Source organism: Otolemur garnettii, unplaced genomic scaffold (assembly GCF_000181295.1).
Source record: "Otolemur garnettii isolate 467f Iridium unplaced genomic scaffold, OtoGar3 scaffold00173, whole genome shotgun sequence".
Lineage (NCBI taxonomy): Eukaryota > Metazoa > Chordata > Mammalia > Primates > Galagidae > Otolemur > Otolemur garnettii.
In genome coordinates, this window is record NW_003852568.1 from 2,222,028 (window position 1) to 2,243,482 (window position 21,455).

The window sequence follows — 21,455 nt, forward strand, 5'->3', positions numbered from 1 at the left end:
CTTGACAGGCAGCCCACTCAGGGAATCCCTGCCAGAGGTGGAGACCTTAGCACTCTGCCGTTCTCTCAGTCTATCACCTCCCACTGTAAGTGCGGTAGACAGTGGACCTCTCACTATGGGGCAGGTGGTTCCAGCCCTGGGCCTGGCTTACTTCCACTTTCAAGAAGTTCCATGTCTCCCTTTCCCAGGTAAGGAGGTGGATCCTGCTGGCTCCATCTCTGACAGGCCTCTTCTCTTGTGGCTGGGCATAGGTAACTAACTCAGTGGGTCCTGGTGTCCTCTTTGGTAAGCAGCAGTTGTGACCTGAGAAGCTGAATATAATCACAGATCAAATCTTCCTTGACTACTGATTAAGTTTGTGCTGTGCTTTCTGAGGTGACTGGCCTTCATCCTTACCAATAGGGAGAGTCTTAGAATTAGAGCCTGCCCGAGGAGAAAAGGCTCTTAAAGACCATTTGGTCCAGGGGAGGAAGAGTGGCACATGCCTGTAATCCCAGCACATTGGGAGCCAAAGCAGGAATATCACTTGAGGCCAGGAGTTTGAGACCAGCCTAGGGAGGGAGGGAAGAAAGGAAGTGGAAGGGGAAAGGGGAGGAAAGGAAAGTCCTTGGTATGGTCCGGTAGCTTTCAGTTGTACATTAAAATGAAGTGGGGTGTTGTTGAAATATCAGTGTCTGGGTCTAACCTTCGCTGCCCAAATTAATTAGAATCCCTGAGGCTGAGACTAGACAAAGGTGTTTTTGAAAGTTCTCTAGGAGATTCAAATGTGCAATTGGGGTTGAGAACCACCACTGTCATCCAATCCCTCCATTTTATTGATGCTCAGTGTAGTAGGATTCTCCAAAGAGACAACCAATATGATATAGATGCAGGGACAGAGATGATAGATAGATAGATGGACAATGGAGATAGATAGGGATAGTTAGAAATAGATGATAGAGATAGAGACAGAGATAGATAAGATGATAGAGAGACAGATGATAGATATAGATTGATAGTGAGAGATAGAGAGATAGAGATAGATGAGAAGGGATTCATTAGAGGAGTTGGCTCACGTGATTATAGAAGCTGAGAATTCCCATGACAGGCCATCTGCCAGCTGGAGAACAGCAAAGCTGGTCAAAGGCCTCAGAACCAGGAAAGCTGAGGGTGTAACTATCACCCTGAGGCCAAAGGCCTGGGAACCTAGACGGGAGGGCTGCTGGTACAAGTCCCAGAGTCTATGCTGTCTGTCTGTCTCTGTCTATTGCTATCTCTGTCTGTCTATCTATCTAGCTATCTCTATCTGCCTCTATATCTATCATCTATCTCTGCAGATCTGATGTCTAAGGGCAGGAGAACAGGGCGTCCCAGCTTCAGGACCGAGTGAGTTCACTGTCCTCTGTCTTTTTGCTCCATTTGGCATGGTACCTGCTCACGCTGAGGGCAGATCTTCCCACTTCCCCACCAACTCACACACCAGTTTCCTCTGAAAACACCTTCACAGACACACCCTACAATAATGCTTTACCAGCTATCTGGGCATCCCATAATCCAGTCAAACTGACACCTAAAATTAACCATCACACCTAGAGAAGAAAAATGACCTGCCCGAGGCCACATAGAGAGCTAGACTAATTTTAGGACTTTAGACTAATTTTCTCAGCTTTGTCTCCCTCCCGTTCCTTTTTACCAGGTACTTAATGATTTCAGATCAGTCATTCTAACTTGCTTCTGTCTCGTCCAATTCTGCTTGTAAGGCCAGATTAAGACAGGGCTTCTCATTTACGGCTGTCTACAACTGCATAACATTAGTCTTTTTTTTTTTTTTTTTTTTTTGAGACAGAGCCTCAAGCTGTCCCCCTGGGTAGAGTGCCGTGGCATTACAGCTCACAGCAACCTCCAACTCCTGGGCTCAAGCGAGTCTCCTGCCTCCGCCTCCCAAGTAGCTGGGACCACAGGCGCCCGCCACAACGCCCGGCTATTTTTTGGTTGCAGCCGTCATTGTTGTTTTGGCGGGTCCGGGCTGGGGATTCGAACCCGCCACCTTAGGTGTACGTGGCTGGCGCCTTAGCCCGTTGAGCTATAGGCGCCGAGCCCATAACATTAGTCTTAAAGGAGATTTCTCAGATACATGGTAAGCTCATTCTGGGCTAAACTCGCCCCTTATGGGTCTCTGCCTACTTCCATCATGGGGCTAGTGATGGCCCCACACGCAGTAGGTGTCAGAAGAGCTGCCCTCCAAGAACAATGGAGAACAGAGAAAAACACGTGGGTTTTGGAGTCCAACCTAGATCTGAACCCTAGCTGTACCAGGTAAACCTTCCTCAGTTTCCTCCTCTGTGATAGGGGCTGTAAACATCACTTCCATAGCTGGGTTTACTGTACAGCCAGCCAAGCTGCAGCTTTAGGATCCCTGGTTGGCACAAGCTCTCTCCAAGGGCCTGAGAAAGTCTCTGGCAGTTTTGTCATCACATTTTTTATTCTCTTTGATAAACAAAGCACCCACAGAGAGCCCACAAAAACTTGGATCTGCTGCTCCTTACCCCACAGGGTTGACCTGAGAGTTAAATAAGATTCTGTTCATAAAGCATGTGACATATAGTAGATGTTCAATGAACGTTACTTCCTCCTGGAACAGCCTAAAGAATGGAGGGGAGGACAGACAGACAGCAGGCCGAGTGGTTCTTGCGTGCCCCTTTAATGTTCCACACATCGCCAATTCAACAGCCCAGCCCGGCAGGGAGGGCTGCTAAGGTACCTGGCCCTTGAGGGAGGCCTCCTTGCCCCTGATGTGGCTGTTGATCCAGTCCAGATAGCGGCTGACTTTGGTGTAAACACCGTAGTTGTGAAGGAGGCCACAGCCCTCACCCCAGCTCACCAGGCCCACCAAGAACCAGGTGCCTCGGAAGGAGGTGACCATGGGCCCCCCACTGTCCCCCTCGCAGGCATCCCTCCGGTCCCCGAGGATGCCCGCGCACAGCATGTTCTCAGAGATCCTGTTGCTCATGACCTGCATGCACTCGTTTCGTGAGACCAGAGGAATCCTGATGGAGCTGAGGACAAAGGTGCGGTTTCTCTTGATCTCTTTCTCTCGGCTACTGTGATAGCCCCAGCCTGAAACCACCATCTCCTGGCCAGCCTGAGTGAGCTCACGCTCAGCAAGGCCACTGTCTGGGAGGCAGATGGGCATGACATTTGGTGAGAGGATGGCAGGCGTGGCCAGGTGCAGCAGTGCAATGTCATTGTCAGTGGTGCTCTTGCTGTAGTTGGGGTGCATGAGGATCTCCTCGATGCCCAGGTCCACTTCCCACTTATCCCGGAGCCGCAGGTCATACTCCCCTGCAGGGCAGAGCTCACTGTCAGACTGGGCTGGGGGAGCCTTTGCCCCACGGCACTTTCCTGAGGCTGACACACAGCTGTGCTCCTGCAGGCCTGGGGGAGCACCCGAGGGGGAGGTCCACAGCTGGAGAGAGTTCCCTCCACGTCCCTGGCACTGTCATAGGGCCATCTGTCTATGCTGTGGATCCCTATCTAGGGTGACTTCTTCCAGAAGGAGTGGCCCCAGGAGTCAAGACCAAAGGGGCAGGATGGGTCTGCATTCAGGATTCAGAGCAGTGAGAGAGACCAGGGAAGTAACACACCACAGGGAAGCTGGAGACGTGGACAAAGCCACAAAGGAACATGAAGCAACTGTAGCTGGAGAGACAAAGGCAGGAGCAGCAAGACTCAGAGAGGGGGACTGACAGAACACAGGCAAGAAAGTTCTGGATCACACACAAGAGACAAGGTCCTCTCAGGCTAGGCTGGTAGTTCCTAGGGAGGAGGGCCTGGAAATCCTAAGCCAAGTACCACTAGGGGCCATTCATCATGCTGAAGGCAATTGTAGGCAATATCCATTTTCCTTCCTTTTTGCATAAAGAGACGAGTGAGAGCCCTCTCTAGAAACTGCCATAGATTGGGGCCTGAGCTAGGGGATTCCCAGACCACTAGAAAAGCAGCTCTCTGCTTTGTAAGATGCCAGGCCCCCACTGCCTAGCTCTGTCCCTGTCAACCTGTGAAGCTCAGCCCTGAGGTCAGCCCTTGTGGGTTTCTGCACCCAAGGGTGCTGAGGCCCACACAGAGCCTGCTCTGCTGAGTAGGAATGAAGAAGAGAGGGCATGTAACCCCTCACTTACAAACATGTGTGCAAGGACTTTTGTCCAGATTTGAAGAGGGCACCAGAAATCATGCAAAATACCACATGTCATGGGGGGGGGGGCAGGCACACATAACTCTTTTCCCCCAGAACATCCTCTGTAGAGATCAAACTATCTCTTGCTCAAGCATACTGGGGACCAGGGTCCCCCAAACCTGGAAAATTTGCCTAGTCCCACCCCAGGGTTTCTGGCAGACACTTCTGCCCAGCTCCAACCCATACCAAGCCTGACAATGAGCTTCTGGGAGACCTCCATACAGTGGGCCGCTGTCAGCACCCAGGAGGGGTGGATAAGCACTGCCCCACAGGCCAGCCTTTTCTTGGAGTCCAGCAGGATCACCTGGAATGGGGATGGGACAGTGACATCACAGCTGCCCTCTGACAGGTCTGAGTTCAGGGCCCTTGGTCTCACAAGGCCCTGGCATGGTTCTCAAGCACTTTCCTGCCTTCCCTGGTCACAAGGCCCTTTTCTGGCACTTTCTGTTTCTGCACATTTTATGGTGTCGGCCTGTCCCAGTGTGTCTTCCTGACTTTGCCCATGATATGCCTTTGTTCCATGCTGTTCCAGTCAGCCTTACCCAATGTTACCCCATGAGTTCCTCTTATCTTTGGGGGCTTAGGCCAGGACTTGCAGTCTCTGGGAAGCCTCTGTGGTGTCCTGGCTGCTCTGGCAGCTCCCCTTTGGCCTCTCTCAGCCCCTGCCCTGATGATGGCCATCTTGGCTCCAGTCCCATTGGGTTGGCCTGTGATTAGGGTTCTGACCTTCCCAGACTGCGAGCTCTCTAAGGCCAGTACTCTCACTTGTTAATTTTTTTTTTTAAAAGAAAAAATTAATTTAATTAATTTTGCAAGTTTTTTTTTTTTTTTTTAGCTAGGGCTGGGTTTGAACCCGCCATCTCCAGCATATGGGGCTGGCGCCTACTCCTTTGAGCCATAGGCACTGCCCACACTTGTTAATTTCTATTCCCACCCCAGACCCCAGTGACCGGCAGAGAGAGGACCCAAGTTAAGTGTTAGTTCCCATGTTGAAGTCAAAGGCACACAGGGCCAGCCCTTCCTCCCAGCCCCATCTGCACAAACCCCTCCCATCAGCAGAACATTGTGCACTCCAATTCTCCCTCCTGTCCTCCCCATCCAAGGCCCCATACCCCCCCTGCCCTGCCTGCTGCTCCTCTCCCATCAGGGTACCCCATCTTTCCCTAAACACTCGCATCTTTGTCACAGCTCCCACCAGGGGGAGCATGTTCCCTGCTTCTTCCTGCATCCTGAGCATAACTCCCAGCAGGGGCTCGGTGACCCATCCCCACAAATGAGAAAAGCAGCCAGCTGCTGCCCCTGCCCTCACCTGCCATGGGTTCTCTCCCCGTGTGGTCACCTTCCCATCGATGATCCGTGGGTCCACTTGGTCTACCTGGTCTTCTTGGTCTGCTTGGCCTGGATCTACTGGGTCCGCTTGGTCTGTGTCACGTTTAGAGTACTTGCGCTTCCTATCCACTCGTCTCCATGGTCTCCCACAAGGGAACTTCACTGAAGGCAGAGGGAGGCCATGAGGGAGACTGCCTTCTGCCTTTGTCCTCCTCCTGCCCGTAGGCTAGTTCACCACATTGTCAGGTTCCAGCAATAAATGGCGCTTAGAACACTCAATTAATATCAGCTACAAATCCCTGCCAATCAGTTAGTCAACAAACAGTGCCACCTGATGGCAAGACCCAGACCAAGCGACATTACCACCTAACTGTGTGTCCTTGCACAAGTTGTTAACCTTCTCAGAGGTTCATTATATCCTAGGGCTGGTGCAGGTAATCCCTGAGATACTTAAGTAAGGTCTCATGCTTGGATGCTGTCAAGCTCCTAACAGAGGTAAGAAATTATGGGGAGGAGGAGGTGAGTGTTCTTGGAGAGCCCTAAAGTAGCCCTAAGCACAGATGCGAGGCCTGCCTGCCAAGAGGCAATGCACACCATGGAGAACTGAGGGCTGGAAGGCCTGCCGGGGTTTGCTCATTAGTAGCCTTAAATGCCGGGTTCAGAGATACAGACTGGTAGGGACAATGGGAACTGCATTAGGACGAGAGAGTGGAGAGAACCCAACAGCAAAATTCCAAAAGTTGACAGCAAATGGTAACTGACTTAGACTAGAAAGCAAAACCCCAGCCAGTCATGGGGGTGCCCACAAGCCAACAGTATCACAGAAGCCTCTATGCTTCTGAGGGAGGCAGTGCAGGTGGGATTGCAGATGGGAGGTGTGCTGAGAGTTTGTAAGAGAAACTGCTGGAGTCCTCACTCGCTTGCCTCCCCTCTACCACCTGATGCAGACCATTCCCTAAAGAGGGTGAACCAGACCCTGTGATATAGGGACTCAGGAAGGAGGGGCGTGCTGGGCTGACCATAGGAGTCATGCGGGCATCCATAGTCTGTGCAGATGCTGGCTTCCTTTTGCCACCCTGCTCCAAGGGACAGGAAGCCAAGCATGAGCCTCCTCCAGCATGAGCTTAGAGGATTCCTTTTGCAAACAGGCCTAAAACTCTGGGCACCAGGTGTTCTGCCAAGGATGGAGCCTGCCAGTCGCCTCACAGGAAAGCCCACAGGCCAACAGGTCCACCATGCATTTCTTTGCAACCTCTTATAAATCTAATTATTTCAAAATAAAAAGTTAGAAAGAAGAGCACACATTCAAAGAGATGGATGCAAAAAATGGAAGGTTATTCCAGGCTCATGGGTTGAAGGAATTAATAGTGTTAAAATGACAATCCTGTCCCAAACAATTTACAGATTCAGTTTAATCCCTATTAAAATACCAATGACATTTTCACAGAAATAGAAAAAAAATTCCTGAAATCTATATGAAATCACAAAAGATCCTGAGTAGCCAAAGCAAACCTAAGCAAAAACACACCACCTGACTTCAAAATTTATTAACAAGCTATGGTCACCCAAATAGCATGTGACTGGCATAAAAACAGACCCAGGGGCCGGTGGAACAGAATAGAGAATCCAGATATAAATCCACACATTTACAACCAACTCATCTTCAACAAAGGTGTCAAGAACTTACAATGTTCTTGTAAGAGAAAGAATAGTCTCTTCAATAAATGGTATAGAGAAAACTGGATAACTATATGCAGAAGAATGAAACCAGACCCCTCTCTCTCCACCCACAAAAATCAGATTAGAATGAAGATTTGAATCTAAGATCTGACACTATGAAACTACTAAAGAAAACACTGAGGAAATGCTTCAGCATATTGTTCTGGGCAAAGATTTCTTTATTTCTTTCATTTTTTTTTTTTTGAGACAGAGTCTCATTATATCAACCTCGGTAGAGTGCTGTAATATCACAGCTCACAGCAACCTCAAACTCTTGGGCTTAAGCGATTCTCTTGCCTCAACATCCCAAGTAGCTGGGACTACAGGTGCCCACCACAAAGCCCGGCTATTTTTTTTTTTTTTTTGGTAGCTGTCATTGTTGTTTGGCAGGCCCAGGCTGGGTTCTAGCCCGCCAGCCCTGGTGGATGTGGCCCGCGCCCTAGCCGCTGAGCTGCAGGCACCAAGCCTGGGCAAAGATTTCTTGTGTAAGACCTCAAAAGCACAGCCCACCAAAGCAAAAATAGACAACTGGGATTATATCAGGCTAAAATCCTTCTGCACAGCAATAAAACAATCAACAAAGTTAAGAAACAACACACAGAATGTGAAAAAATATTCGCACACTATTCATCTGACAAGGGGTAAATAACTAGAATACATAAGGAGCTCAAACAATAGCAAAAAAAAAGTCAATGTAAAAATGGGCAAATAATCTAAATAGACATTTCTCAAAAGAAGACATACAAATGGCCAACAGGTATATTAAAAAATGCTCAACATCACTAATCATCAGAGAAATGCAAAACCAAAGCCATGTCATCTCACCATGGTTAAAAAATGGCCTATATCAAAAAAGTACAATAAAAAAAAAGAAAAATAAATAAAAAATAAAAACACCACGGAATAAGGAAAAAAAAAAAGTCGGCAATAAGAGATGCTGGTGAAGATGCAGAGAAAAGGCAACCCTTGCACACTGTTGGTGAAAATGTAAATTAGTGCAACCACTATGGAGAACAGTACGGAGGTTCCTCAAAAAACTAAACCTAGAACTTCCATATGATCCAACAATTCCACTACTGGGTATATAGTCAAAAGAAAGGGAATTAATATATCAAAGAGATATCTACATCCCCACGTTTACTGTAGCACTCTTCACAATAGCCCAAATATGGAATCAACCTAAGTGCCCATCAATTGATGTATGCATTAATAAAATGTGGTATATATACACAAATAATATTCAACTGTAAAAATCCCCTTATTTGCAGCAACATGGATGGAACTAGAGGCCATTGTATTAAGTTAAATAAGCAAGCACAAATAAATAAGAAAGACAAATAATGCATATTCCCACTCACGTGTGGGAGCTAAAAACAACTGACCCCGGGCGGTGCCTGTGGCTCATAGGGGTAAAAAAAAAAAAAAAACACAAAAACACTGGCTCCCATGAAAATGGAGATGAGATTGGTGGTTGCCAGAAATCAGGGAGGAGGAATGGCAAAACAAAACACACACATATATACACATGTAATATGAATAGTAATATGTATATGTGTGTGTGAATGTATTACCACTGATCTGTACACCTAAAAATGGTAAAGATCATAAATTATATATTTTACCTCAATAAATTGTTTTTAAAGATAATAAAACTAGAGGAAAGAGATCTGAATAATGAAAGTTCCAGAAATAGAACAGAGAAAGCAGAGATGAGATTGTCAAAGAAATAGCTAAAAATTATTGCTAGAAGCAAAAGATACGAATTTCTACATTAAAAGGTCCACCAAGAACACTGCAGCAAGACCCACGGAAAGGAACTGCATGCTGACATGTGAGAGTCGCAAAACTCTGCCTTTTACAACTTTGTACATGTATAAATTAGGTAAAAAGAAAAACGCATAAAACCAGAAATATAAAAGCAGAATCGGAGCTCTCAGAGCAACAGTGGGTGAAGAGGGAAACGGGGCCAGAGAATGTGTCACAGGGAAATAAACGCAGCCGAGACAGCCCGTGGTCGCCGCCGGCCTGGCTGCGGGAGGGTCCCCGCGCTCAGCAGGGGCACCAGGAGGCGGGCGGGCAGAGAAAGGCGGAAACGGCGAGGGCACGCTCCTCTCCGGGGCGGCGCACCAAAAGCGGCACCTGCTGACCGTTCACTCCCGCGGACCGCCCCGGCCGGCGCTCACCCTTGGGCTGGCAGTGCCGGTGGTCGTCTCCCAGCGCGTAGCCCCAGGCGCAGCTGCAGTGGCGCCCGTCCGCGTACTCCCGGCAGTAGTGCGCGCAGCCGCCGTTGTCCACGGAGCAGTTGGAGAAGCTTACCTCTGGAGGGCAGGGCGAGACAGCCGAGAGCGGGCGGTGGCGCTACGCCCCGGCCCCTGTCCCTGCCCTGCCCCGGCCCACCCCGCGCCCGCCGCCCCTCACCGTGCTGGCAGAAGCGGCCCTCCCAGCCCCGGCTGCAGTTACAGCTGAAACCACCGATGCCGTCCGTACACTTGCCATGGCCGCAACACGGGCTGGCGCACAGGTGCTCCGAGGGCCTGGCTGCGCACTGGTCACCGTCTGGGACAAAAGGAGGAGTGGGCGTGTGGAGTCACTCAGACGCCAGCTCCCTCCCCGACTCGCAGAGGCCCAGATAGCCCCAGCGGGCAATGGCAGCCCAGCCAGGCGTCTAGGACGCACTCACCGACGTACTTGGACCAGAAGGCCAGCTGTGGAAAGAGCGGGCAACGTCAGGGCCGTCGGCCGGTATATGTGGGTCGCCGCCTGGGTGTGTCCCAGGTGGGGCGGGCAGCCTGTGCCCTGGCAGGTGAAGCGGGGAGGGGCTTCCAGACAGAAAGGGATCAACTCCTGACGGTCGCAGGCAGCTGGGAACCAGTGTTCCTTGCCCCCCCGCCCCATCCCCACCGCACCCCACCCACATGCCACGAGTAATACACTCTCCACACGCAGCTGCAGCTCTGCGTACTGGTCTGTCTGCTCCACGCTGCCTCTGCAAGGCAAGGGCTCTAAATCCATGATTCCTCCCCGCCGCTATCACCCGCTCTGCCTGAGGGCATTTGAGGACCTCTTAAGCGTCCTGAGCTATGTCTGGGACCTGGTGCGAGGCAATCTGCAGCTTCAGAAAGACTGGGCAGCAGAAGAATGCCTCCTAACCGGGCCCAGGCGCTGAGCACACTGAGACTCGTGATGCTTGATGCCTGCACGGTCAGCAGGCCCCAGACTCGGGCCAGAAACCAGGAGTAAGTAACCTCAGGAAGCCATGGCAGAGACGCCTGCAACCATATTGTGCCTTCAGAAAATCATGCGATATCTTCTGAGGAGGCCATTTGGGAAAAGAGGCAGTGAGGATCCAGTAGGTGAAGGCTGAGGGCAAAAGAGGGGCCAGCACCTCCTTTTGCCTTGAAAGCCTTTCGGGGGAGGCGCCCTACAGACTTCGGCGGGGACCCTAGCAGCTGAAGTGAGCCCCTAGGGACAAACCGGGCCAGAGCTTTGTATCAGAAACCCACATCCCTTACCAAGCCCACTCTGCCACCCCAGGGCCGCCTCCACAGAACCTGGGGAACTCCAGGTTCTGACCCTTAGGCCTGAAAGACCCAGACCCTTTCTGCAGCAGATCCCCTGAGCAATCAGGTTTTCTCCCTTAAGAACTGGACCCGAGGCACAGTGTGAGTGGGGGTATGTGGACAGACATCCAAGAGTGTAGGTCACGCGTGCTGATCTGCAGGTACAGGAATAGAAGCGGGGTGGTAGCCTTTTGGTCCCTTCTCTGTGAGACAGAGAGCAGAGGTGGCAGTGGGGGTAGACCAAACTACCTCAATGGGGCTGAGTAGGATCCTAAGCCAGGGCTGCCCTGCACTCTCTTTTTCCTGGAGCTCATTGCAGAGTTCTGTTTCTTACAGTCACATGTGCCCAACAAACACATAGGGCCAGTGTCCTATTCACTCAACTCAGCCACCCCCAATAAGCTGGGAGGAGAAGGGGGAGCTGGCACCGCAACTCCCCAGAGGACCTCAGCGCTCAATCTCCCCTGCTCCTCTAAGCTCTAGCCGGCCACCAGACTGCCCCTGAACCTCATCCTCTGCACCCAGCCATCCAGGTGACCTTACTGTGTCATCCACATTTTGGAAGATCTCCTTGGCCTCCTCGAAGTCACAGATCTCCTCCGTGCACTCCCGCTCTAGGCTGCTGGGCCGGAGTTCCTCCAGGAAAGTGTTGGCACGTTTGTGGAGCCGAAGCACCTGGTGGGCATGCTCACTGCTGGTGAACACTGAGTCTGGTTTGGGGGGAGGGGAGCTCACTTCAGTGGAGGGGCCTGAGAGGGGTTGGGGGTCAGGAGGGGTCTGAGGAAGCCAAGCTGGAAGAACCTGGAAAGGTCTCCTCTCAGGCCCCCTCTAGACTTAGGCCAATTCTAGGTTATGCTGCTCTTCTGCTCTCTTCCTCCATGGGAAGGAGATGACAGATGGAAGACAGAATGTCCCTGTGAACTCCAACCTAACCTTAAGCGAGTGTCTTTACCGCTGTAAACCTCAACTTACTCATCCAGAAAATGGGAGGAGATCATCACGTAAAACAATACAGTCAGTGCCTGGCCCAGAAATAAGCCCTGAGTGACAAAGCCAGCTGCGGCTGCTACAGCTGCTGCAAAGGCAGGTGTCTCATTGTTCTCCCAGTACCTGCTGTGCAGCCCCATCTCACTGCCACCATCCCTCATGGGCAAGGACACCTGGAGGACAGACAGACCTGATACCTGGTGAGTGTCACTAAGTGTTTCCTGGGCTCTGCATGATGTCTGTCTTAGGTGCAAGGGACAGGCCGGAGACAGGGATCCAGGCAAAAAGTGAGCACAAGAGCTTGGGGGGAAGCCACCCTAGAGGAAGGGGTGTCTGGGCTGAGTCTGGACATTAGAGCTCAAGTAGACCTGGGGTAAGGAAGGGAGACCAGGTGGAAAAGCAGCTCAAGAAGAGACACCAAAGCCACCAGCAGCCTGGTGTGGCTCTAAGCAGATCGTGAGGTTACGTGTCCTGTAGCCTCTCAAGAATTATGGCTGCCTCCTATTGGCTGTGGGGACCAGGGAAGGGGTTGGGGCAGAACAGTGGTGTAGCCTATGTGTATGTTAGGAGGCAAGGCTGTGCTGGCAGTGTGGGTGGTAGAGTGGAAAGGTGGAGTGGGAAAACACAGGCACTTTGCTGAGGGGGCAAGCGCAGGGCTCCCCGCCATCACCCATGTCTGCCCTCATAGCCCCTGTGTTACGTCTCTAGCCTGCTTGAGACTCGTCAGCAATTCATGCTGTTCTCGCCTGTCCCACATCTCACCCATGCAGAGAAGCTGGTAAAAGCTGTGAAGGCCTGGACACTGGCCAGCCAGGGCCTCATGGAAGCTGGGAAGGTCCAGGATGGGGCTGGGGCCTTACCGAGCAGGGCTGGTGTGCTGGAAATTCCCAAGGTGGCCACAAACAGCAGGAAGCTTGTGAGCTGCCACATTCTGCAATTGTTGGCACCTGTTTGAGGAGGACTTCTAAGCTCCTGCAGCCCCCCAGCTGCTGCCTTGCCTGCACGCCAGGTGGAAGATGAAAGGGTGGTCCTAGATGCTGGCTGCCAAGGTGACAGCTGGCTTGGGAAACTTTTTCACTAGATAGACAGCCAGAGCTTCGGTTGTCTTTTCTTAATGGGGCTAAGGTCAGACCACCAGCCCCAGAAGTGGGAGGCACACCAGGTCCTTGTGAAGATCAAAGGGGACCCAGCTCAGAAGTGTGGTGGAGCGTACACTGGAATGTTCATGCCCTCCCTTGCTTCACTCTTTGATGATGGTTCAGGGATGGAGGGGTGACTGCTTTTGTTGTTCTGATAGCTGGACTGAGAATAGCTAACATTGATTAGACACTTAGGATGTCTTTCAAGCAATTTATAAATGATTCAGAAGGGAAGGCATGCAGCCAGACCTCCTGGTGCAAATTCCAGCTTCAGCACATACTGGATGGCAGTGTTGGACACAACAATTAATTGCTTCATGCCTCAGTTTCCTCCTTTGTAAAAGAGACAGAATAATTGTGTTTCTGCCATTAAGGGTATTGTGAGAAATGAGTTAATTCATATACAGCTCTTAAAACAAAGTTTGCACATAGCAAATGCTTGGTAAACATTAGCTGTTGTTTTTTTTTTTTTAGAGACGGAGCCTCAAGCTATCCCCCTGGGCAGAGTGCCATGGCATCATGCTCACAGCAACCTCCAACTCCTGGGCTCAAGCGAGTCTCCTGCCTCAGCCTCCCAAGTAGCTGGGACCACAGGCGCCCGCTACAACGCCTGGCCATTTTTTGGTTGCAGCCATCATTGTTGTTTGGCGGGCCGGGCTGGGGATTTGAACCCGCCACCTTAGGTGTATGTGGCTGGCGCCTTAGCCGCTTGAGCCACAGGCGCAGAGCCAACATTAGCTGTTGTTATCTCAGTTAAGGCTCACAACCACCCAAGAGGTAGGTATTAATGTTGTCACTCCCATTTCATAGAGGGGGAAACTGAGGGCCACAGGGGTTGAGTAGCTTATTAAAAATCCATAAACAGGAGGTGGCACAGCTAGGACTCAAAAGCCCAGACCTAGTCTTGAGGCTCAAGGCTTGGGTCTTAACTAAGGTGACCAGATTTTAACATTGGTAAAGCGGGACACCACTGAGGGAGGGGGTGGGGCCTGGGGGCAGGGCCTGACAACAATGCAAACTTTGATAAGCAGTTCTCCATAATCAGTTCTCAACAATTATTTGTTATTATTAAAGTTTAACATTATAAAATTAACAAAAATAATATAAAATGCATAGCCTGGCGAAATAGCCACATGGCAGCCGAAAACCATATATTCCCTTCCCATTCTCCCACTGTTCCCTAGCTTGCCATGCATTCTTTCCAAAAATCGGGACTTTTTAAAAACACCGCGGGAGAAATTGTTAAAAATCAGGACTGTCCCACCAAAAGCAGGGTCACCTTAGTCTTAACCCATACCCCCAACCACAATGTGCCCCAGGAGGCCACAGAGGTAGCTCTACCAGCTGGAGACTACTCCAAGACCAAGTGGTAGGCCTGCCTGCTGCATCCGGCACCCTTGGTTGGCCTGCTTTTCCACCTGTGCTCACTCCCTCTAAGACTGGTTCTGACATTTGTTTAACTCTGATGCCCAGATATAGAGAAAAGAATGGAGTAAGGAGAATGGAGGGCCCCATGCTCCAAACTGCCTCTGGGGATGGCCATGGTCCTGGAGACCTCTGCTGACTTCCATTTGACCCACAGTCTGGAAAAAGGAGGTGAGTGGTAAGAAGGACCCTCTGAGACTGTGGCTCCTAGGCCTGGGGATGCCAACCAGTGCCTTGGCTCGGCCAAGGACTGGGTCCCATTTTACTTTATCCCAAACTCCAGCCCATCTCAAGAATCCAAGTTTGAAGATTTGATTCAGTCCTCTTATTCCTTCTGCACTCTTCTCACCCCAGCACCCCCTCACAGCCCTGCCTTGAGGCAACTCACAGGGGTGGGTCATGGAGAGACTGCAAGTTCGCCCTCTTGCCGCCATGACAGCCTGGAACTCGGGTTAATCCATAACCACAAATATTTGCTTAGCCTTCAGCACTGAGGCCTCCCTCTCCATAGATAAACAAACAAGTGGCACTCAAACTCCTGGTCCCAGTTCAGGACAGCTCAGTTTGCCCACCAAGGATGCGGTCCAGAAGGGAGGGAGGAGAGGGCTGGCCACCCTCAAAACTGTCCATGATGTAGTCTCAGTTTAGCCTCATAGTGGCTGGCCGAGGTAAGGATGTTGTCCCTGTATTGCAGACAGGGACAGTTTTTTTTTCTTTAGAGACAAGAGTCTCACTTTGTTGTCCTTGGTAGAGTGCTGTGACATCACAGCTCACAGCAACCTCCAGTTCTTGGGCTTAGGAGATTCTCTTGCCCCAGCTTCCCAAGTAGCTGGGACTACAGGCGCCCACCACAATGCCCAGCTAGCAGACAGGGACATTTTTACCCAGAGATATATTTGTCTAAGATTAGCACGACAAGTAATGATTTAATATTTCATCAAATCTAGAATAACATTACTTATAAGATCACCTATTTTATGTGCCACTATAAAAGAAAAAAGATACTGTTAAAATGACATGCCATCTTGATTTCTGATTATAAAAACATGAAAAGATGAGCCTCTTGGGGTCCTTACCACATGGGTGATGGGCACTGGGTAGACCCTCACCTCCAGTTGCTCATATATCTCCCATTTGCACGCACACAGACTGTTCACTCTTGCATTACTCACCCCAATTCACTGAGTGGGTAGTTAGCAGACCTAGATTAGAACCCAGGTCCTCTCGGCTCTAGTTGACCAATTTTGTGAACAAGGGAGAACATGGAACAGGATTCTGGAAAGGCTGCAGTTAGTTCCTGGCTGGAAAGAAGGGCAGAAATCTTTATTTCTTATGTCTGTCTTGGAGCCTCTCCCTGTGTCCTGCAATTTGTCAGCATTATGCGTCTTCTCCCCTGGACTTGGCTTTCTCAGAGATGCCCCCATTCCTTCCCTGCCTTACCCCTTGCTCGGAGGACTTGTCCACACTCCTCTTCAAAGTCTGCACTCCTAAATGGGGCATGTGATCCCACCTCTCTGGCCTCTGCTGATTGCACAGGCAAGTCACCTGACTTAGGGGATCAATCAGATTTTCCCCAGCCCCCTGGCATAGGGACTTAAGCCTTCATCTGCTGCAGGCAGTGGACTCAGAGTATGAAGCCAAGGCCTGGGCATTCATATTTGGGCCTAAAGTAAAGGAAGCTGAGAAGGAAGATGCAGATGTGTAGAGAGAGGCTGAGGCAGGAAACCATGGAGACCTGGAGGGTCCCAGGGAGCACTGGAGGTGGCCCCTGCCTCCTGATGATTAGTGGCACATCATGAGGGATAGGCCTCCTAGCAAGCTCCTTCTTCCTTAAGTTTCCTTAAATTGTCTAGAACAGCTGTGTTCCTTGTAAACAGATGGCTCCTACTAAGGCACAGCACCATGCCAGGCTTTGGAGGTTCAAGGCCTTCCTAGAGGAACAGGGTGAAACTCTAACAAGGCAGCCCCAGTGTGGGGATAGGGATCAGATGCACGTGGGAAATGTTGCAGAGGACAGAGAAATTTGCACGAGCTAGAGTGGCCAGGGAAGCCTGCCTGGAGGAGGTGTCACTTCAGCTGGACATCAAAGCGCAGGTAGGAGGATGGTCCCTGCAGGTGGGGAGAAACTGGGAAGACACAAAAGACAAGCAGTGGGGAAGCTCTGGGGGGCGTAGGTGGAAGAGAGGTGGAGGATGAGGTAATGGAGTAGAAGTGGGGCGTCATGGGCTGTTTGTGAAGGGCTGCGGCCACAGCCTGGAAAAGCAGAGCTGAGCTTTTGGAGACTCAGGCAGGAAACATGAGGACCCTGTGCACGACCACACAATGGGGGCGGCTTGCATGGCAGAGAAACTTGTAAAAATGCCTCCTGCCTCCGTTCTTGCTCCGCATGTCGCTCCCGCCCAGTCTGCAGGGGTCACTGCGTTCCACCTCGCGTACCAAGCGCCAGGTGCCTGAGTGTGCACCGGGCGCCGCTTCATGCCCACAAACTCCCGTCCTAGGACAGTCGATTCCACGTCAAGTCCATGCAGGGTCCACACGCTGATCCTGACTTGTGTAACGGACTCTGCCCGAGGCGCCCGCGTCCAAACAAGCCCAGATGCCCAAAGCACTGGCGCCCGTGTGAGCCGGCGCTTAGTGCCAGGGGTCGGCCAAGACCTCCTCGCTGCCCAGTGGGCTGTGTCATGGCCTCCTCATAGTCTGGCAGAGCAGAGGACCCTGGCCCCTCCCTGCAGCAGGGCAGGTTCTTGCCAACAGCCTTTCCCGTGTTGTAGGAGCTCTGAAATTTGCCACCTTGGGGCCGCGGCCGCATAGTGGAGGCAGATTTCCAGCAGGGGGCGCCGTTCCCAGGCGCGGACTCCCGAACCGGAGCCCGGGACTCCGGGGCTGGCTGCCCAGCGCTGGCTGCTCTGGGCCCGGGTTCCTTCAGGCAGACCGCGGAGGTCGCCGCCGGACTTTGCCGTGGGGCGGGGAGCTCCCGGTCTGGGTGAGCACCCAAGCAAAGGAATAAGACCCGAAGATGCGCGGGGAAAGGAGAGCCCGAACTCTCCGAGGCGGCGGGCGGCGGGCGGCGGGCTGGGATGGTCCCCATCTTCGCGTCACGCTCACTCGGGGTCAAACTTCAACTTGGCTCTTTCCTGAATGGATTATTTAACTCCCCTGAGCCTCAATTTCTGCCTCTGTAAAATGAGGTCTGATGGCGGTTGTGAGGATCGAATTAAATATTTTATTATTTTTGAAATAAATGTTTTATACAAAGCGGACATGGCCTGAGACTTAGCAGTTTAACGACAGTTCCCTCTCGGCTCCCCAGTATCCCCCAAAGAGGGTTGGGCACCACCGGAGGCCTAGTGGGGGTTAAAGCCTGGTGATGACGGTGTCACCCTAACAGGTGCTGCCAAGGTCAGGAACGGGAGAGGGTAAAGGACCGCGGTGCTTAGCGGTCACCAGCCCACCCTCGCCCGCCGCCGGCCCTCCCCGCGCAGGGTGACCGGTGGGCCGGCGTGCGGGCCCCTCCCTGCGCTGCGCAGCTTCCTGCGCTCCTGGGTGGAAGCCCCGCGGCTCCGGCAGGAGGGACTGAGGGGGTCCGGGAGCTCCCTGTTGAGAAATGGAGTTGGGAGGATGCAGTTCAATGTCAATAGCACACTGAGGCATTTTAAAAAATCGGTTTATTTATTGTGGTGTAATTTACATAGGATAAAATTCGCCTTTTTACACTGTACAGTTTTTCCACAAATGTATGTAATAGTGTAACCACCGGGTAATCATGATATAGGATGTTTCCACCACCCTCAAAAGTTTCCCTGTGTTCCACCCCGAACCCCTGGCAACCGCAGACTCAATTTCTGTGCCTACAGCTACCCCTGAAATCCTGCAGGTTGTAGCTCATGACTGGCTTCTTTCACTCAGCTTTAAGTTTTCGAGATTGACCCATGTTGATGTGTATATCAGTGGTTTCTTTTTATTGCTGGTTGGGTTCCATTATATGGATGTACCCCAATTCGTTATCCATTCACCAGTTCTCGGCTCTTATGAAACAGAGCCGCTAGAACATTCGTATACAGGTATCTGTGTGGCATAAGTTTTCGTTTCTCTTAGGTAATATCTCGGAATGCGATTACTGAGTCATGGAGGGGGGCGTGTGTGCTTTTGTAACAACAAAAAAAGGTCAAACTGTTTTCCAGAGTGGCGTGGCTGTACCATTTTGCATTCCCATCAGCAGTGTATAAATGTTCCAGTTTGCTCTGGATCCTCACTCACATTTGGTGTTCTCAGTTGTGATTTTATTTTCTTTTTTATTTTTAGCCATCCTAGGGGGTGTGTAGTGTTATCTCATTGTAGCTTTAATGTTAATGTCTCTTATCACTATGATGTCAAGAATCTTATTTAAAAAAAGAATCTTATTTGCTAATTTGCTATTCATATGTCTTCTTTGGCGAATGTGTGTGTTTAAATCTTTGCACTTTTTGTTATTTATGAATGACAGAGTCTCACTTTGTTGTGACTGACAACAAAGAGTGACATGGTGTCAGCTGAGCTCACAGCAATCTCAGATTCCTGGGTTCAAGTGATCCTCCTGCCACAGCCTCCCGAATAGCTGGGACTACAGGCACCTGTCACAATGCCTATCCAATTAATTTTTTATACTTTTAGTAGAGAAGGGATCTCACCCTTGCTCAGCCTGGTTTCAAACTCCTGAGCTCAAGCAATCCTCCCACCTCAGCCTCCGCAAGAGTGCTAGAGTTACAGGCATGAGCCACTATGCCTGGCCTTTGTCCTTTTTAAAATTGAATTCTTAGAACTTTTATGTATTCTGGTTACAAGTCCTTTGTCAAATAAGTATTTTGCAAACATTTTCTTCCAACTTGTATATTTAATGGTGTCTTTTGATGAATGAACAAATGTTTGTTTTTTAGGGTTTTTTTTGAGACAGAGCCTCAAGCTATCCCCCTGGGTAGAGTGCTATGGCATCACAGCTCACAGCAACCTCCAACTTCTGGGCTCAAGCGAGTCTCCTGCCTCAGCCTCCCAAGTAGCTGGGACCACAGGTGCCCACCACAAAGCCTGGCCATGAGTGCTATGGCATCACAGCTCACAGCAACCTCCAACTTCTGGGCTCAAGCGAGTCTCCTACCTCAGCCTCCCAAGTAGCTGGGACCACAGGCGCCTGCCACAACGCCCGGCTATTTTTTGGTTGCAGCCGTCATTGTTGTTTTTGGCGGGCCGGGCTGGATTCGAACCCGCCACCTTAGGTGTACATGGTTGGCGCCTTAGCCACTTGAGCCACAGGCGCCAAGCCTGAACAAATGTTTTTAATCTTAATAAAGTCCATTTATCAACATTTTCTTTTTTTTTTTTTTTTTGGCCAGGGCTGGGTTTGAACCTGCCATGTCTGGCATATGGGGCCAGCGTCTTACTCCTTTGAGCCACAGGCGCCGCCCCATTTTCTTTTTTTTATGGGACACTTCATGAATTTGTGAGTCATCCTTGCTCAGGGGCCATGCTAATCTTCTCTGTATTGCTCCAAATTAGTACATATGCTGCCAAAGCGAGCACATCAACATTTTCTTTTATGGTTCTTTTTTTTTTTTTTTTTATTAAATCATAGCTACATACGTGAATGCAATCATGGGATACAACGTGCTGGTTGGTTCATGTTTTTGTTTCCTGCCAGAGAACTCTTTGCTTCATGCAAGGTCACAAAGGGTTTCTCTTGTTTTCTTCTAGAAGCTTTATGGTTTTGTTCCTTACATTTTATATCCCTGATGCATTTTGAGATCATGGCATGGGGAGGGGTCAAGATTCATTTAGTTGTTCCAGCACCAGTTTTTGCACACAGTAACTGTTCCCCCATTGAATTGCCTTGGTACTTTGTTCAAAATCAGTTGACCATATGTGCACACTTCTACTTCTGGACTCTGCTTTGTTCTGTGCATCTAGGTGTTCATTTTTATGCCAACACCATGTTGTCTTAATTGCTCAATTGCAATTAAGCAAGTCCTGAGATCAGTAGTATGAGTCCTCGCCAACTTTATCCTTTTCTTTTTTCAAAATTATTTTAGTATTCTAGGTGCTTTCTACTTCTATATACATTTTAGAATTAACTTGTCAATTTCTACATAAAATGCTTGCTGAAATCTTGATGAGGACTGAGTCGACTCTGTAGAACAATTTGTGGAGAAAGTCATCTTAATATTGAGTCTTCTGATCCATTAGCATAGCATTTCTCTCCATTTATTAAGCCTTTTGTTAATTTCTTTCATCATGTTAGCTAGCTTCCTGCATGCAGGTCTTGAACATATTTTGTTAAATTTATTTCTACCTATTTCATGTTTTTAAATTTGGGAGGCTGAAGCAGGAGGATTGCTTGAGCCTAGGAGTTTGAGGTTTCAGTGAGTCATGACAATGGCACTGGACTAGCTTGGGTAATAGAGACTCTATCCCAAACAACCCCAAAAGATTTGAATTTACAATGGTGTATTACTAGCATATAGAAATACAATTGACTTTTTAAAAATTGACACATTATTTCTTTTCTTTTCTTCTTTCTTTCTTTCTTTTCTTGTCTTTTTTTTTTTTTTTGAGACAAAGTAAAAAAAAAGTCTATGTCGCCCTTGGCAGAGTGCCTGGTGTCACAGCTCCAGCAACCTTGATGTGCTTGCTTTGGCAGCATGTGTACTAAATTTGGAGCAATAAAGAGAAGATTAGCATGGCCCCTGAGCAAGGATGACGTGCAAATTCGTGAAGTGTTCCATAAGTGTTTCAAACTCCTGGGCTGAAGCGATTCTCTTGCCTCAGCCTCCCAAGTACCTAGGACTACAGGTGCCCACCACAAAGCCTGGCCATTTTTTGTTGCAGTTATCATTGTTGTTCAGCTCGCCCAGGCCAGGTTTGAAGACACCACCCTCGGTGTATGTGGTTTGTGCTATAACCACTGTGCTACAGGCACTGAGCCAAAACATTATTATTTTTTTTTTTCCTGAGACTGAGCCTCAAGCTATCCCCCTGGGTAGAGTGCTGTGGCATCACAGCTCACAGCAACCTCCAACTCCTGGGCTCAAGCGAGTCTCCTGCCTCAGCCTCCCA

At 50.1% G+C, this 21,455-nt stretch overlaps 1 protein-coding gene and 2 non-coding genes across 6 annotated transcripts; 1 reads left to right on the forward strand and 2 right to left on the reverse strand.

Annotated features, from left to right (window-relative positions):
- Positions 1–2,661: 2,661 nt before the first annotated feature.
- On the reverse strand, positions 2,662–15,897 carry PROC (protein C, inactivator of coagulation factors Va and VIIIa). 4 transcript variants are annotated; one of them, XM_023519382.1, is made up of 10 exons: positions 15,813–15,897; positions 15,545–15,673; positions 12,669–12,755; positions 11,365–11,531; positions 9,942–9,966; positions 9,680–9,817; positions 9,445–9,579; positions 5,523–5,704; positions 4,400–4,517; positions 2,662–3,321 (listed from the first exon to the last, which is right to left on the reverse strand). In XM_023519382.1, the coding sequence occupies exons 3-10, from the start codon at positions 12,736–12,738 to the stop codon at positions 2,732–2,734; spliced, it is 1,425 nt and encodes a 474-aa protein (XP_023375150.1). In that variant the 5' UTR covers positions 12,739–12,755; positions 15,545–15,673; positions 15,813–15,897; the 3' UTR covers positions 2,662–2,731. The 4 variants fall into 4 exon arrangements, with proteins under 4 accessions (XP_023375150.1, XP_023375151.1, XP_012667182.2 ...); XM_023519383.1 differs by having other exon boundaries at positions 15,545–15,669; positions 15,813–15,834; XM_012811728.2 differs by lacking the exon at positions 12,669–12,755 and having other exon boundaries at positions 9,950–9,966.
- Positions 15,898–19,819: 3,922 nt separating this feature from the next.
- On the reverse strand, positions 19,820–19,925 carry LOC111728619. The gene has a single exon (XR_002775860.1). It is a non-coding gene; the product is annotated as a U6 spliceosomal RNA (small nuclear RNA).
- A 1,098-nt stretch (positions 19,926–21,023) lies between these two features.
- On the forward strand, positions 21,024–21,130 carry LOC111728618. The gene has a single exon (XR_002775859.1). It is a non-coding gene; the product is annotated as a U6 spliceosomal RNA (small nuclear RNA).
- The last annotated feature ends 325 nt before the right edge of the window (positions 21,131–21,455 follow it).